Source organism: Salmo trutta, chromosome 20 (genome assembly GCF_901001165.1).
Source record: "Salmo trutta chromosome 20, fSalTru1.1, whole genome shotgun sequence".
Taxonomy (NCBI): Eukaryota; Metazoa; Chordata; class Actinopteri; order Salmoniformes; family Salmonidae; genus Salmo; species Salmo trutta.
Window position 1 is genome coordinate 5,921,712 of NC_042976.1, and position 17,285 is coordinate 5,938,996.

The 17,285-nt window shown below is 41.3% G+C and overlaps 1 protein-coding gene across 1 annotated transcript; it reads left to right on the forward strand.

The window, feature by feature from the left end:
• The first annotated feature begins 7,315 nt into the window (after nt 1–7,315).
• gdf3 (growth differentiation factor 3) lies at nt 7,316–16,687 on the forward strand. The gene is made up of 2 exons (XM_029702096.1): nt 7,316–7,698; nt 15,227–16,687. Exons 1-2 carry the CDS (start codon nt 7,422–7,424, stop codon nt 16,087–16,089), a joined length of 1,140 nt encoding a protein of 379 aa, XP_029557956.1. The 5' UTR covers nt 7,316–7,421; the 3' UTR covers nt 16,090–16,687.
• The last annotated feature ends 598 nt before the right edge of the window (nt 16,688–17,285 follow it).

Below are 17,285 nucleotides of genomic sequence, written 5' to 3' on the forward strand. Positions count from 1 at the left end.
TATTCACTTACTTTTTGAAAATCTTCTACACCTGCATTGCTTGCTGTTTGGTTTTAGGCTGGGTTTCTGTACAGCACTTTGAGATATCAGCTGATGTAAAAGAAGGGCTTTAGAAATAAATTTGATTTGATTAATGTCAAGATCCTCAGAGATTAATTTGGATAGAGATAGCAGAAATACAATTGTCTTCATTCTGTCATAATGATAGAAAACTCAAGAAAAGCAGGCATAATTGAGGTAGGCTAATTTGAATGTAACTTTTGTAGATTTTAGTCAAATGCTCTTTATCTGTGAGATAGGTCCTCATTAGCATAGCTTGTCTCGCACCTAGGTGTCGATAGAAACCATCCGGGATGCCAATCAATCAGCGCCAATGATCAATCACACATGGGCACACAGGGACTTTTAAATTCACAAGCCATTTGTTTGTGGACAGACAAAGAATATAAGCTTGTTTGTAAAAATGTAATTGTAAACCAACACTGTATAGCCTGAGAACATGGTTAAAACTATCATTTTGATATCCTGGATGGGCCTTCAATGCGTCTTTATGAATTTGAGTGGTTAGGCTACATTTCTATAGCCACATCCCTCGGCTGTTTTCCTAAAAGGTGGCAGATTTCCCCTTTAAGATCAGTGTATGACAGAGTGAATGTCTGTTGTAAAAATATATATATATATATATTAATTGAGTCATTGAGCTACATGGGCCTACACAATCCGTATTTTAACATGTTTGATATTTTACAGATATTGTACCATTTTCTTTTTTTTTTTAACAATTACATCTGGAGTTCCTTCACTCCTGTTGTTTTAGGGCCAAAATTGACCAATGAAAAAGGAAACAAGGGGGACAAAGTCAGAGAGCATTTGGTTTGTTTATGCAGCTAAGGCCGATATTGACTGTGACCTTCCAAATACTGTCAATTGAAATCTAGATCCTACTTCTAGAGTGTAGACCTAATGACTTTTTTTTGTCTGTCCTCTCCAGGTAGACTGGTGTCAGCCTGGAGCGGCAGCTGCCACGGCTGTGTGGAGAAATACATGTTCTTCAACATGTCTGTCCAGCAGCCCATGGAGCAGCTCTCTCTGGCGCAGCTGGAAATCAAGTTCCAGAGGAGACAACATAGGGGAATACAGCATAGAAATGTAGTGGGACATGTTCCACACACCAAGATTGCTCCTGGGCCCACAGGTGCTCAGCGTGCCCCTGTACAAGGTCCTAAGTGTGACCCTGAGGGGAGCGAGTCACGAGGTCCACCGCAGGCTGGTGCTGTCCCACTCAGTGCAGCTGGAACCAGAGGCCGGATCCCTCACCCTGGACCTCACAACGCTGGAAGAGAACTGGCGTAAACCGGGTCATAACTGGCCTGGTGCTGGAGCTGCAGTCACACCCCGTCCACACCCAGGTGACAGATATCTTCATGGCCCAGAACCTGGTCGAACATGTTCTTCAACATGTTCTTCAACATGTCTGTCCAGCAGCCCATGGAGCAGCTCTCTCTGGCGCAGCTGGAAATCAAGTTCCAGAGGAGACAACATAGGGGAATACAGCATAGAAATGTAGTGGGACATGTTCCACACACCAAGATTGCTCCTGGGCCCACAGGTGCTCAGCGTGCCCCTGTACAAGGTCCTAAGTGTGACCCTGAGGGGAGCGAGTCACGAGGTCCACCGCAGGCTGGTGCTGTCCCAGTCAGTGCAGCTGGAACCAGAGGCCGGATCCCTCACCCTGGACCTCACAACGCTGGAAGAGAACTGGCGTAAACCGGGTCATAACTGGCCTGGTGCTGGAGCTGCAGTCACACCCCGTCCACACCCAGGTGACAGATATCTTCATGGCCCAGAACCTGGTCGTAACCCTCCCAGAGTTCCATGCCTCCCTGGTGGTTGTATCCCTGAATCCACTCCAGTGCCGCTCTCGGCAGAAGAGGAGCGCCGTCTACCTGCCGGTTACACCCAGCAACATGTGTAAGCCGCGCCTCCTCTACATCGACTTCAAGGACGTGGGCTGCCAAAAGAAAGATGCCCATGGTCCCTGCTCATCTGCGTGAAAGTGCCTTAGGCATGCAGCAAGGAAGCATGAGGACTGCAGATATGGCCAGGGCAATACATTTCAATGTCCGTACTGTGAGACGCATAACATTTACATTTTTACATTTTAGTCATTTAGCAGACGCTCTTATCCAGAGCAACTTACAGTAGTGAATGAATACATTTCATACTTTTTTTTTTTCTTCCGTACTGGCCCCCTGTGGGGCATAAGAGCGCTACAGGGAGAAAGGACGGACAGCTGATCTTCCTCGCAGTGGCAGACCACATGTAACAACACCTGCACAGGATCGGTAAACAATCCAAACATCACACCTGCGGGACAGGTACAGGATGGCAACAACTGCCCGAGTTACACCAGGAACGCACAATCCCTCTATCAGTGCTCAGACTGTCCGCAATAGGCTGAGAGAGGCTGGACTGAGGGCTTGTAGGCCTGTTGTAAGGCAGACATCACTGGCAACAATGTCGCCTATGGGCACAAACCCACCATCGCTGGACCAGACAGGACTGGCAAAAAGTGCTCTTCACTGACGAGTCACGGTTGTGTCTCACCAGGGGTGATGGTTGGATTCACGTTTATTGTCGAAGGAATGAGCGTTACAGACCGGAATGTCAGTGTTCTGTCATGGCCAGCGAAGAGCCCGGATCGCAATCCCATAAAGCACGTCTGGAACCTGTTGGATCGAAGGGTGAGGGCTAGGGCCATTCCCCCAAGAAATGTCTGGGAACTTGCAGGTGCCTTGGTGGAAGAGTGGGGTAAAATCTCACAGCAAGAACTGGCAAGTCTGGTGCAGTCCATGAGGAGGAGATGCACTGCAGTACTTAATGCAGCTGGTGGCCACACCAGATACTGACTGTTACTTTTGATTTTGTCCCCCCCCCTTTGTTCAGGGACACACTATTCAATTTCTGATTAGTTACATGTCTGTGGAACTTGTTCAGTTTATGTTTCAGTTGTTGAATCTTGTTATGTTCATACAAATATTTACACATGTTAAGTTTGCTGAAAATAAACGCAGTTGACAGTGAGAGGACGTTCCTTTTTTTGCTGAGTTTATATATTTTTTGTGGGGGCTTGCCTGTTTTGCATGTTAATTTGCATTAATACGTGTTATATCAGTTTGCAAACATTGTAAAAAAAATATACATCATTGAGTTAATAAAGCCCCATACAAACATGGTCTCTTTTTTTGTTTTCTTGAGTAAGGCAGCTCCAAAATGCAGGTGTTTCAGCCTAGCCCAGTGTTTTCTGTGGTGGTGGGGCAAGCCAGCAGAAAATACGGAGCATTGCGCCGTGATTGGCTCAGTGTTCTGTCACTCATGGGGACACTATGTCACCGCCAAATCTAAGGGTAGAACTTGAAAATTCTAGCCCCTTGGGTGCTGCCATAGTTACATTAGAAGTGTCCATCCAAGAAGGCTTAAGGTCATTGGCCACAGATAAAATGATATCAATTCACATTATATCTACAGTAGCTTTGATTGGACTGATCATGTCAACGTCATACTTTCAAAATCTTAGCTAAGAGTCATCATGAATCAAGTCGACAATCTACTGGCAAATCCTTTTTGATCCTTGTCATATGAATATAAATTATAGATAAAACATATCGGTGCTCATCGGCCATTGGACATAAACATTACACAACAAGTTGGAAATCGCAAATTCAACAATTACTGGTTTGGAAGGAATCAGTGACAGTGGCTAACTGCAAGCATTGCAAAGCAATCACTAGCCTGCTATTCTGTGGAGTGTCTGTGTGGTCCCCAATCTGGGATTAAGGGGTTCTTTTCCAAGTTTAAAATGATAAACATTCAACATTGGCCACGCTGTCAATGAAGAATGATTTGTGCCGCGCTCAAAACAATTAACTCGGAACTGCGAAAACTTGGCTTCAGTGAGTTCAAGATAACTTGAAGTCGGGAATAAACTAGCTACGACTGGGAAAATACGATTTGAACAGTCATCCAACTCGGAATTGTAAATCCGGTCTCTGAAGATCAATGACGTCATCATGATTCAACCTTGTTTTTTTTCCAAGTTCCCATTTGTCTTGAAAGCACCATAAATCCAGACAATGCCAGACCGATGACAAAATATGCCCATGAAGGACCGCCGCGCCACCTTCCTGTTCAAGTGAGCACAGCACAACAAGGTGAGTCCAAAAATGTCTTGTATGCTATTGCATAAATGATATAATATGCCAGGGAGATATGTATACTGTAGCTAAGAAAGTAATACTAAGTGTATGTTTTGTAGTAAGACATTACTAGCTCATGTGCTTCACCCTAATAATTTGGTCTATTGACCCCTCTTAATTTTGCCTACTGTTCTGACTTGGTGGTGCACATGTAGCCTGTAATCATTGAATATTGTAAGAGCTGTCATTGTCTGCTTATATGCCACCTTTATTTATCCTACGGTTCAGACTTGGTGTACAGGGAGAACACTGTAAGAACGGCCCATGTTTTGAATTATGTCACTTTACATATCAAAAGTGCTAAACAAATAGTTATATTGACTACGTCCTTCCTAGCTCGCTCATTAATGTCTTAATCGAAATTACGGATTGCCTCTTATCCACTTGTCGTCCCCTTATGCCATAGTTTGTACATCTCAATTGTCATTAGAAACCACATTTGTTTAAGCAAGTCAGCCATATCGGCTATGTTTTTTTAAAAGGCAGTAAATCAAGCTGAATTAACTGTTTCGCTGCCAGACAAGGCTCCGCTGAAAGACAGGTGTAGCAGTGGTAAAATGTTGGGACAGCTTTATGTAGGCCTTTTGTGGGCACCGTTTGTCACCATTATAGTGCAATTAATGTATTGTTTAGTGTCGTGTTGTGGCTTTGCTGGCATGCATCCCACCTTAATTTAAAAAAAAATCCAACCAAGATTTACATGCTAAAATCACCAATGGTCTCTTCTCAGTTTGGCACCGGCACACTTTTCACCTTAAACCGAAAGTTCAGATTTAAATTGACTTTATAAAAGAGACTTACTTATCTGTCATATACAGATGTAGGATCTTCATTTGATCACTCTTTCATTGCTGAGAATTTTCCTTCCCAGCAGGAAATGCATACTTGTAGTGTATTCAAGGAGTCTAAAGTTAGTAATTTACACATTAAAATGTAAGAATTGATTTGCCCTACTAAAAAATGTCCATTAATTGTAATCCACATAAATCATGTCTTGTTGCTGCGTGATTATTTTCCTGCTGTCACAAACTGGCTCAAATTAAGATCCTACATTTGTAAAGTCAAGTTATCCCTGTCACCGATTTTGGATTGCCCTGCCATCCTCTAGCCACTGCACATACTGAGAGCAATCCCTGTCCTATTTGTTTCACTGCAGTAAAAAAATCTATTTGTCTCTTTACTCCAGCATTTTGGATTTGAGATCAACATTTTCATATGAGGCAACATTATAGAAAGTCACCTTTTATTGAAAATGAAATATTAAGGATTCACACCCCTGAGTCAAAACTTGTTAGAATCACCTTTGGCAGCGTTTACAGCTGTGAGATCCTTCTGGGTAAGTCTTTAAGAGATTTGCACACATGGAATTTACAATATTTGCACATGATTCTTTTTAAAACTCTTCAACCTCTGTCAAGTTGGTTGTTGATCATTGATAGACAGCCATCTTCAAATCTTGGCATAGATTTTTAAGTAGATTTAAGGTAAAACTGTAACAAGGCCCCTCAGGAACATTCAATGTCGTCTTGGTAAGCAACTACAGTGTATATTTGGCCTTGTGTATTAGGTTATTGTCCTGCTGAAAGGTGAATTTGTCTCCCAGTGTCTGTTGGAAAGCAGACAACCAGGTTTTCCACAAGGATTTTTCCTGTGCATGGATCTATTCTGTTTATTTTTATCCTGAAAAACTTCCTATTCCTTGCCGATGACAAGCCTACCCATGACATGATGCATCCACCACCATGCATTTCTGAGAACTTTTATTTCAGGTCATGAAACATGGGACCAATACATGTGGCATTTATATTTTTGTTCAGCATAATATATAACTATTTTAAGTAACTAATCCTAACACTGCACATACCCTATTAGCTATACAAATACCTATTACACATTACCTCAGAACCGGGATTAAAAACTATAATTGAATACGTACAGATGGATTTGTTAGCAGAAAAAAGTATTTTATTAACAAAAGGTAAACAAATACATTTGCTTTACAGAACTGCTTTTGTTGTTGCCGTTTTACAACAAATTTCCTGCAATTCTACACACTTTGCCATGATTTATTCCATGTCAATATATCTGAGTGAGAGTGACTAACAAAATCAATGGGGGCCCACTAGAGGTCAGGGCCCATGGGCACGTTCCAGGTCGATAATTTGACCATGATTACTTCAAGTTTAGCTGGTTAGACTAACTTGACTAATTTACCAATCTAAAAATGTTTTAATGACATGGGCTAATTGAGTGTGTGTCAGTGAGTGACATATAACAAGAGGAAACCTGCTGATGAACAAACAAGTTTCTAAATTGCACCCTGTTCATTTTACTATTCTAACTCTGAACAGTCATTTGAGACCCTGACTGAGTCCCTAAAATATATTTTTAAATAAATAAAAATGAAATTCATATATAGCTATGGCCCTGCTGGAGATAACATCACTGTTGCTAATATTTCACACATCTGTAGGGAGTTAAATAACACATCACTGTTGATAATAAGTGGTTTGTTTGGTCTATGACCAGTTTGTGTCTGACCCAGAGGAGGCAGCCATTGCCATGGCCCTTGTTAACTGATGCAGGAAATCATCATCAATGAACCAGTGATATTGTGATATTGCTAGTGAAATTGGATTGGACAGCACATCTGAATGATTGCCATTAGCTCCCTGATCCCGATTTTGGGAAACCTGGCATCATCACAGTGGAAAGAAGCACCTCCAGTGTCCATAAAAATATGCCACATTACATCTGGAGACATGAGACAGTTAATGTCAAGATACTCAAGAGATTAATTTGGATAGAGAGAGCAGAAAATACAATTGTTTTCGTTCTGTCATAATGATAGAAACTCAAGAAAAGCAGGCATAATTGAGGTAGGCTAACTGGAATGTAACTTTTGTAGATTTTAGTCAAATGCTCTTTATCTGTGAGATAGGTCCTCATTAGCATAGCTTGTCTATGCAGTCTCGCACCTAGGTGTCGATAGAAACCATCCGGGATGCCAATCAATCAGCGCCAACGATCAATCACACATGGGCACCTATCTCACAGGGACTTTTAAATTCACAAGCAAATGTGTGACAGACAGAAAGAAAAGCAAAACACACGCGGTAGGTTAGTCTAGTCTGTTTGGAGCAAAGCCTAGGTCAAACGCGAAGAATGGAGACTTTGGTTCTTTTAGCCCTAGCTATTTTATCCATTAGTGCGTCTGCTTTAGGAAATGGAGAAGATTTGAAGACTCAGGAGCGCTTGTTTTTAAATTCGTTGGGCCTCTCAGCTCGGCCAAAGCCGTCAGAACACCGCCGCGTTCCCTCGGTGTTGTGGAGGATGTTCAAACGTACCGGCACCCGGGAGAACGACACCCGGGAAAGCGACCCGTGCATGGTGTCTGAGTATGGAGTTCGCGGAAACATTGTTCGATTTGTGCAGGACCAAGGTGAGCTTTATTCCGATATCTTTCCTTCCATCATGCGGCTCCCCCATAGTACTTTGTTCTGTGTGGTTAAAAGGGTCACTCTGCAATTGTTACTTTGTTAAAAAAAAAAAGTTTAAATTAACGATATAAAGGCTACTCATTGATTAATATAACTGATAAGTAGTGCCCCATGAGTTTAGTTAAACGGTTGTACCCTTTACTAAACCCCAAATATTAGCTTGTCTTACCCTGTTTGTAAAACAATTAAGTAACATCTGAATGTAAACTGTATAGCCTGAAAACATGGTTAAAACTATCATTTTGATTATAATGAATGGACCTTCATTGCGTCTGTATGAATTTGAATGGTTAGGTTACATTTCTACAGCCAAATCTCTCCGCTGTTTACCTAAAAAGTGGCGTGGTAAACACTTATTGTTGGAAAGGCAGGAATTTGAGATCAATTCATTATTGAGCTACATAGTCATTTACAATCCATTTGCGAACATGTTTGTTATTTAAGAGTACCTTCACTTTGTTTTGGGGCCAAAATTAACCACCGAGGTAAAGCGTTTCAGGTTGGATATTCGCCTGTAGTTTTCCTTACGTCCACCAACAGCAGTTAGGAACCGTCAACATGGTGATGAATCAACATTTTCAATAACTTTTTAACCATTACTCCTAAAACTTTAAACTGGTTGTAGCTAACCCGATAGCATAGACACACATTGCACACGTTGTTGATTTACATCTTGCACTATTTTAAATGATTTATTTACATTTTGGAATTTCAGTAGTTAATAATTGGCCATGTGACCTAGTGACTTCAAACAAGGTTCATAATGTCCACTCAGTGGGCCTACACATTGCACACCCTTTAGTTTGTCCATTTCACATGATTTTACATGAATTTTTCTACATTTCAATTTTCAATAGCTCCTTGGTCTTGTGACTGACCGACTTCAAACATGGTGCAGAATGTCTACCCTTCTATATTGCACGCTCTTGTTTGTGTACTGTAAAATCACTCGGTGTAACGTACATTTTTCATAGTTTTAAATTTCAATAGCTCCTTGGTCATGTCATTTACACACCTAAGAAGCGTGCAGTGGATATACACCCATATTGCATAACCTCCAGTCATGTCTCTTCTATATTGTTGTACATTAATATTAGTTTGACAATTACGGGGTTCAGTCCAGTGTTTACCCTTTTTTTTTTATATTTATCTATAACAATTGGTACTTAAGTACTTATTTTCCATGTTTTAAATTTTTCCACAGTATTTAACAGCGGTACACAATAGGAGAGAGACATATCTTCTTTCATCGTTATTATCAACCATAAAGGGCAAAGTACGAGAGTCATGTTATTAATTGTCCAATGCAGGGATGGAGAGTGGTAGGCTGCAGTGGGTTTGCTGGTCAAGACATATACTGAACATGTAACCACAGTAATGGTGGCCAGTAAATCAATGACTAAAAATGTAATATTGACAAATTTAACAAATTGTAGACCTTTAATCTTTTCCAACATGTCAACAGACACTTCAATTATGAAACATTTCAGTGTTAACTTTCTCTTTATCCCTGGTGTATGTACATTTCAGAGCCTCTTCAGTGTGGATGGGGTATAGCATACATTTTCAACAACAAAGACTGCACTTCCAGTTTGTTCTTTACTCTGAACTCTTTTGTCTTCATTCCTAGGCATAGCACATGGAACCACCGTTGGCATGCAAAACATTCAATCTAAAACACGTTATAAATAATATCAATGCAGTATGGTAGCCTAGTGGTTAGAGCGTTGGAATAGTAACCGAAAGGTTGCAAGATCAAATCCCCGAGCTGACAAGGTAAAAATCTGTCATTCTGCCCCTGAACAAGGCAGTTAACCCACTGTTCCTAGGCTGTCATTGAAAATAAGAATTTGTTCTTAACTGACTTGCCTAGTTAAGTAAAGTTAATAAAATAATTGACGTATTATATCATAAATTGTCTTACATGCTGTCACTGTTGTCAAAATGTAATAGTTACTAACCCAGTCTTCGGGCCACATCCAGGTTCCTTATCAGTGGCACACAAAAAGCAGTTGACTTTGTTGAACTCTGAAATCATAGGCATGAACTGAACATATGGCCGTCCCACACAACTACATAAAAATAAAGAATTTACATTTACTTTGAATTAAATGTCTTTACATACCAGACATGTTTTAGTATATCCTCAGCCATTTCTTTTTGCAGTTGCTCCATGTGTTTTTGAAGGTTCCATATCAATTTGGGAGGGGATGTTGGGCAAGTTCTGTGCAACTTGCTTGGCCATCTCCACCAAAAAATAAAATGGAGTTTTTGACCTAATTGTCACATAACAGTTAACCATTCATTATTGAAAATGTAACTATGAAACGTGCATTACATAGACCTCGCAGCTGAAGGTGTCCTGCTGCAGGGTGAGTTATGTCCACCCAGTTGTTTCCACCATGAAGTAACACTACATGTAGGACGGACATAAGATATTCCCACATACAGTATTTTTTTATTTATTTCAGCTTTATTCAACCAGGTAAGCCAGTTGAGAACAAGTTCTCATTTACAACTGACCTGGCCAAGATTTACACTTACATTACATTTTAGTCATTTAGCAGACGCTCTTATCCAGAGCGACTTACAGCAGTGAATGCATACATTTCATACATATTATTTTTTCTCCGTACTGGCCCCCCGTGGGAAATGAACCCACAACCCTGGCATTGCAAACACCATGCTCTACCAACTGAGGCAAAGCAGTGTGACACAAACAACAACAGTTACACATGGAATAAACAAATGTACAGTCAATAACGCAATAGAAAAGTCTATATACAGTGTGTGCAAATGAAGTAAGATTAAGGAGGTAAGGCAATAAATAGGCCGTAGTGAAGAAGTAATTACAATTTCGCAAATGAACACTGGAGTGATAGATGTGCTGAAGATGAATGTGCAAGTAGATACTGGGGTGCAACGGAGCAAAAAAAAATATATACAAAAACAATATGGGGATGAAGTAGTTAGATGGGCTATGTACAGGTGCAAGGATCTGTAAGCTGCTCTGATAACTGACGCTTAAAGATCGAGGGAGATATGATTCTCCAGCTTCAGTGATTTTTTTTTTTTTTTTTTTTTTTATAATTGTATTTTTTTTTTTATTTTTTATAATTGTATTTTTTTTTTTGTTTTTTTTTAACAACCCCTGTGCGGCCTCGGACATCCAGCGAAAATCCTATAGGCATAACAAAATGTACTTTTTCATTTTTTTTTTCAAATTACATCGTTTTATAGATACACCTCTCCTGAATCGAACCACGTTGTCCGATTTCAAAAAGGCTTTACAGCAAAAGCAAAACATTAGATTATGTTAGAGGAGTATATCGTAAAAGTAGCCACATAGCCATTTTCCGACCAACCACATGCATCACAAAAAACAGTTAAATGCAGCACTAACCTTTTACAAACTTCATCAGATGACACACCTAGGACATCATGTTACACAATACATGCATTCTTTTGTTCGATAAAGTTCATATTTATATATAAAAACAGCATTTTACATTGGCATGTAATGTTGACTAACTATTTTCCCTCAAATGCATCCGGTGAAACAGTGCTACAATTTACTAAATTACTATTCGAAAACATTTTAAAAATGTGATATTGTCATTCTAAGATTTATAGATGAATATCTCTTGAAAGCACCTGTCATACCAGATTTAAAAATAACTTTACTGGGTAATCACACTTTGCGATAAAAGGGGATGCAATACTCAGAACAATAGGATAGCAATAGGCTAGCCATCTTGGAACAATCGCATATCAAATCTAGTCTTGTATACTATTGTCAATTATCCCTTACCTTTGATTATCTTCATCCTTAGGCATTTCCAGGTCCACAACAAATGTATTTTCGTTAGAAAAAGTTCATCCTTTATGTTCCATTAGCTTGTTAGCGCGTTCTGAAGGCTGAACCAAAAGTTCCGACGTGTGCGGGGCTACTCTTTCAACAAAATGAATTTTTTTCTTATTTAGGTTCGTTCAAACGTTGTATAGCATAAATCTGTAGGGCCTTTTTCAACGAGAGCTCCAATAAGATTCGAGGGGGACGATTGCATTGTGTTTCAAAATGTTTTGAAAGGGGAGGGTAGCCAGGGGCGCCGGCGTCATAATGGTGATGGCCCTCTCCGTGTGACCACGTTCCACAGCGTGTCATTGTGTCAGTTTTCACAGTAGGAGACTCGAATCACTTTAAAGACTGGGGACATCTAGTGGAAGCAATAGGAAGTGCTCAATGAACCATAGCTCACGGTGTGATTAATAGGCAACGTGATGAAGTTGAGTTCGCAATTCAGAATTCCACTTCCTGTTTCGATCTGTCTCGGGGTTTTGACTGCCATATGAGTTCTGTTATACTCAGACACCATTCAAACAGTTTTAGAAACTTTAGGGTGTTTTCTATCAACAAGTATTAATTATATGCATATCCTAGCTTCTGAGTTTGAGTAGGAGGCCGTTTTAAAATGGGCACGATTTTTTTTCAAAAATCGCTGTAGCGCCCCCTATCCTAGGGGAACACCAAGAGGTTAATTTTTTATTTTATTATTTTTTTTTGCAATTTGTTCCAGTCATTGGCAGCAGAGAACTGGAAGGAAAGGTGGCCAAAGGAGGAATTGGCTTTGGGGGTGACCAGTGAAATATACCTGCTGGAGCGCGTGCTACGGGTGGGTGCTGCTATGGTGAGCGGAGATAAGGCGGAGCTTTTCCTAGCAAGTACTTATAGATGACCTGGAGCCAGTGGGTTTGGCGACGAATATGAAGCGAGGACCAGCCAACGAGAGCGTACCGGTCGCAGTGGTGGGTAGTATATGGGGCTTTGGTGACAAAATGGATGGCACTGTGATAGACTGCATCCAATTTGCTGAGTAGCGTGTTTGGTGCTATTTTGTGAATGAGGTCGCCGAAGTCAAGGATCGGTAGGATGGTCAGTTTTACGAAGGTATGTTTGGCAGCATGAGTGAAGGATGCTTTGTTGCGAAATAGGAAGCTGATTCTAGATTTAATTTTGGATTGGAGATGCTTAATGAGTCTTGAAGGAGAGTTTACAGTCTAACCAGACACCTAGGTATTTGTAGTTATCCACATATTCTAAGTGCGGGCAGCGATCGTTTGAAGAGCATGCGTTTAGTTTTACTTGCATTTAAGAGCAGTTGGAGGCCGCGGAAGGAGAGTTGTATGGCATTGAAGCTCGTCTGGAGGTTAAGTGTCCAAAGAACGGGCAGAAGTGTATATAGAATGGTGTCGTCTGCATAGAGGTGGATCAGAGAATCACCTGCTGCAAGAACGACATCATCGATGTCCAGGGTGTAGCTGGAGGGGGTCTGTAACAAGCAGCAACAGTGAGAGACTTACTTCCGTAAAGGTGGATTTTTAGAAGTAGAAGCTCAAACTGTTTGGGCACAGATCTAGATAGCATGACAGAACTCTGCAGGCAGTCTCTGCAGTAGATTGCAACTCCACCCCCTTTGGCAGTTCTATCTTGGGTGGAAAACACACAGAGGCATTTTTCAGCTCTGATTTTACCACTCAGAATCCAGAATGGCTATGACAATGGGGCCAGCACAGGATGTAATACACCCTTACAACAATCTACTTTTTGATCTTCTTGACTGCTTATCTGGTAAACTGCTACTATGTGTCAAGAAAAGAGCCCCAATTAGGGCTTAGTGTACTCCAGTAAGAAAGGCCTGGTTTAGATTAAAAACTATTGCCATGTGTCCCCGTTCATAGGGGCATGAGAGACTAGTCAGTGGTAGAATTGAGTTGGCACTTTATTGGCCCAAATACCCATAGACCCTCAGGGTTGAGGTTACTCATGGACAGTAATTAGTAAAAAAAAAAATCTAAAGTTTTGCATCGATGCGTTGTCTTCTAACTGTCCAAGAATAGGATTCAAAGTGTTAGGAAATATTTGTGCCCATTAATACAAAGGAGGATGTCTCTCCTCATACCTCTGGCACTTTAGTCAGACTGCCAGACTGTGCACCACAGAGCCAATCAGGAGAGAATACATACAGGTCAACGGTGCCAATTGAAAGTCAAGGGGTGTGTCTGTGCCTTTTTTGGATTACTCTCTTTACAGAGAACCCCTGTGGTTCAAGTCAAGAGCTACCCTTCCCCTTTCAGTCTGCTCTGCGCATGTCTGAAAGTGACAGCCAGCAGTCATGAGTTTTTCACAGTATGGCATAAAAAACAATTACACTTATGAATGTAATATGTATTAGATCCAGTACAATGGAATAACTAAGACCTGAATTTGAATGCAGTGTGTCCTGATTCCTCCTTCTGTCCAGCAAGGTCAACCAAAAACACTTGGCCTGCTGGTTCATGCAGATAGTGGGGATGCAATATAGAAATGTATTGATTCATTAAATGATTTTACTATTAAATGACTCATATCACAACCCTCATACCTCTTCACAAAAATGCACCTAAATCAATTTTGGAAAAAGGATTTTATGCAAATTCTTCCAGTTAGAAATAGTAGGCCATGCATCAAATAACTACTTTCATCAGAAAAACAAACCCTCAAATGCACTATTGCATTTTGTAAGTTGTCTGCAAGTGGCTTGTTGTGAATGCACTCAAATATCAAGTCATTATCAGGTTATGGAAACTGCGTTCTAATACTCAACGTAGAAGGATTTGTCTTAATGTACAGTATATGAAAGTGATGCTATGAAAAGGATTCACCTTATCAAGCTCACTCTGACTGACAAATCACTGCCTATTACTGTGATTTAAAAAGAGCATATGAAACATTTGTTTTTCATGAGGCCTACCTGTGCGCCTTCCTTTTAAGCACCTCTCCTGTCCTTGATCCAAACCACATACATCCATTTGTGGGTCTTTTCAGTGTCCATGTGAAAGATAGTTATTGCGAGGCTGGAACATTTTGTTAACGTCAAACTTTTATTTTTTTAACACCCATGTACAATGAAGGCCTGCAAAGCTTACAGATTTAAGTCTAATAGCATGAGATGAAGGTATAGTCAGTGGACATTCTGAACCTTGTTTGAGGCCAGGTCACATGACCAAGGAGCTTTTGAAATTTGAATGTAAAATAAGTTTGTCGACACTCCCTAACTAATTCAACTAGGAATACAAAATGCTGCTCACATGTTTATTAGCTTTGGAAAGCGAATGAATGTCCAAATCGTGAAAATAAGACCTGTGCAATGTTGTGTGCAATTTTTCCAACATGACACTTATTTGCAGTCTGCGGCTCAAGTTGTTTGAAAGCTATTGAGGTTTGAAAGTGTGAATATCCAACTTGAAACTGTCTTTACCCCGGTAAAATAACCAATGAAAAATAAATGAGGGGGACAAAGTCGGAGCATTTGCTTTGTTTATTGGCTTCACAATGCAAATTAAGTTGTCAATTGAAACCTAGGTCCTACTTCTAGAGTGTAGACCTAATGTCTTATTTTTAAAAAAGAATTTTTTGTCTGTCCTCTGCAGGTAGACTGGTGTCAGGCTGGAGCGGCAGCTGCCACAGCTGTGTGGAGAAATACATGTTCTTCAACATGTCTGTCCTGCAGCCCGTGGAGCAGCTCTCTCTGGCGCAGCTGGAAATCAAGTTCCAGTGGGACATGTTCCGCACACCAAGGTTCCTCCTGGGCCCACAGGCGCTCAGCGTGTCCCTGTACAAGGTGTTGCGTGTGACCCTGAGGGGAACGAGCCACGAGGCCCACCGCAGGCTGGTGCTGTCCCAGTCGGTGCAGCTGGAACCAGAGGCCGGATCCCTCACCCTGGACCTCACAGCGCTGGCAGAGAACTGGCGTAAACCGGGTCATAACTATGGCCTGGTGCTGGAGCTGCAGCCACACCCCGTCCACACCCAGGCGACAGATATCTTCATGGCCCAGAACCTGGCGACCGCCGTCCCGTTAAGGCCGACCATAACCCTCCCAGAGTTCCATGCCTCCCTGGTGGTTGTATCCCTGAATCCACTCCAGTGCCGCTCTCGGCAGAAGAGAAGCGCCGTCTACCTGCCGGTTACACCCAGCAACGTGTGTAAGCCGCGCCGCCTCTACATTGACTTCAAGGATGTGGGCTGGCAGGACTGGATCATCGCTCCGCAGGGCTATCTGGCCAACTACTGCCACGGAGAGTGCCCGTTCCCACTGAGCGAGAGCCTGAATGGCACCAACCATGCCATCCTGCAGACACTGGTGCACTCCCTGGACCCCCATGGCACACCCCAGCCCTGCTGCGTACCCATCCGCCTGTCACCTGTATCCATGCTCTACTACGACAACAACGACAACGTAGTCCTTCGTCACTACCAGGACATGGTGGTGGATGAGTGTGGCTGCAGATGAAAAGCATTAGGTGTGATGGTTGGTGGAGGGGATTTTAGAAGTTTAATTGTCTTTTTTTTTTTTACCTGTAATAAAACGCTTATTCATTGATTCTCCTGTAATGAAAAGGCTTTGGTATTATTCTGACAGATCTCTTTTCAGTTTGGCACAGGCACACTTCACCTAACAAATAGTTCAGATATAAATGTACTTTATAGAGGAGACTTACGTCTCTGTCATATACAGATGTAGGATCTTCATTTGATCACCCTTTTGTTGCTGAGCAGGAAATGCAATCTTGTCGTGCATTCAAGGTTTTAAAAGGCTTCTAAAGTTTCTAATTTCCACTTTAAAATGTCAGACTTGATTTGCTAATGAAAAATGTATCAACCCCAACAATTTATTTTATTATTATCCACATAATTCATGTCTTGTTGCTTCATGATTAGCTTCTCCCAAGTCTGTAGGGGAGTTGCAGCGATGGAATAATACTATAACTACCAATTGGGGAGAAAAGTGGTAAAGTACAAAATAAAATGTCTCTTGACTCAATCTAGCATTTTGGATTTGAGCTCAACATTTTCATATGAAGCAACAGTATAAAATGTTGTATTTTTTAATACACATCTCTTACCATTTAAAAAATGAATATACCTTATGAATCAAGTAAAGATCTCCTCAATTTAAGTTTGTCCCTTGTATGAATGTTTTATGATGATACATCAAGCTTTTCATATTTGTGCAAATCTTTCTAAAACAGAAAATGGGACACAATTCAATGGATATGAATCAACAGAGGTAAGAATATGTTGAAGACAATCTGTATTGGATGCAGATGACTGAACTGCTCAATTCTGTGTCTGTTTGCAGGTATACAGACAAGAAGGCATTACAAAGGTATGTTATGCAGATCACATTTACCATCCTCCCTCTTCAATGAATATCCCATAGGATATGAGGTAAACTCCCAGCAGAGCCCAAAGTCCAATGGGTATATCCTGTAGCGTGTTGACTATTTAAAAATGGTGAAAGCCCTGAGCTAAAGGCTCGAGCTGCCGCTTTCAAGCAGCGGGACTCTAACCTGGAAGCTTATAAGAAATCCTGCTATGCCCTCCGACGAACCATCAAACAGGCAAAGCATCAATACAGGACAAGGATCGAATCGTACTACACCGGCTCTGGCTCTCGTTGGATGTGGCAGGGCTTGCAAACCATTA

Bases quoted from the DNA above. Each gene is read 5' to 3' on its own strand.
- gdf3 (XM_029702096.1), top strand. From the start codon at position 7,422: ATGGAGACTTTGGTTCTTTTAGCCCTAGCTATTTTATCCATTAGTGCG. The intron at 7,699-15,226 runs GTGAGCTTTATT...TGTCCTCTGCAG, and splicing joins TCGATTTGTGCAGGACCAAG to GTAGACTGGTGTCAGGCTGG.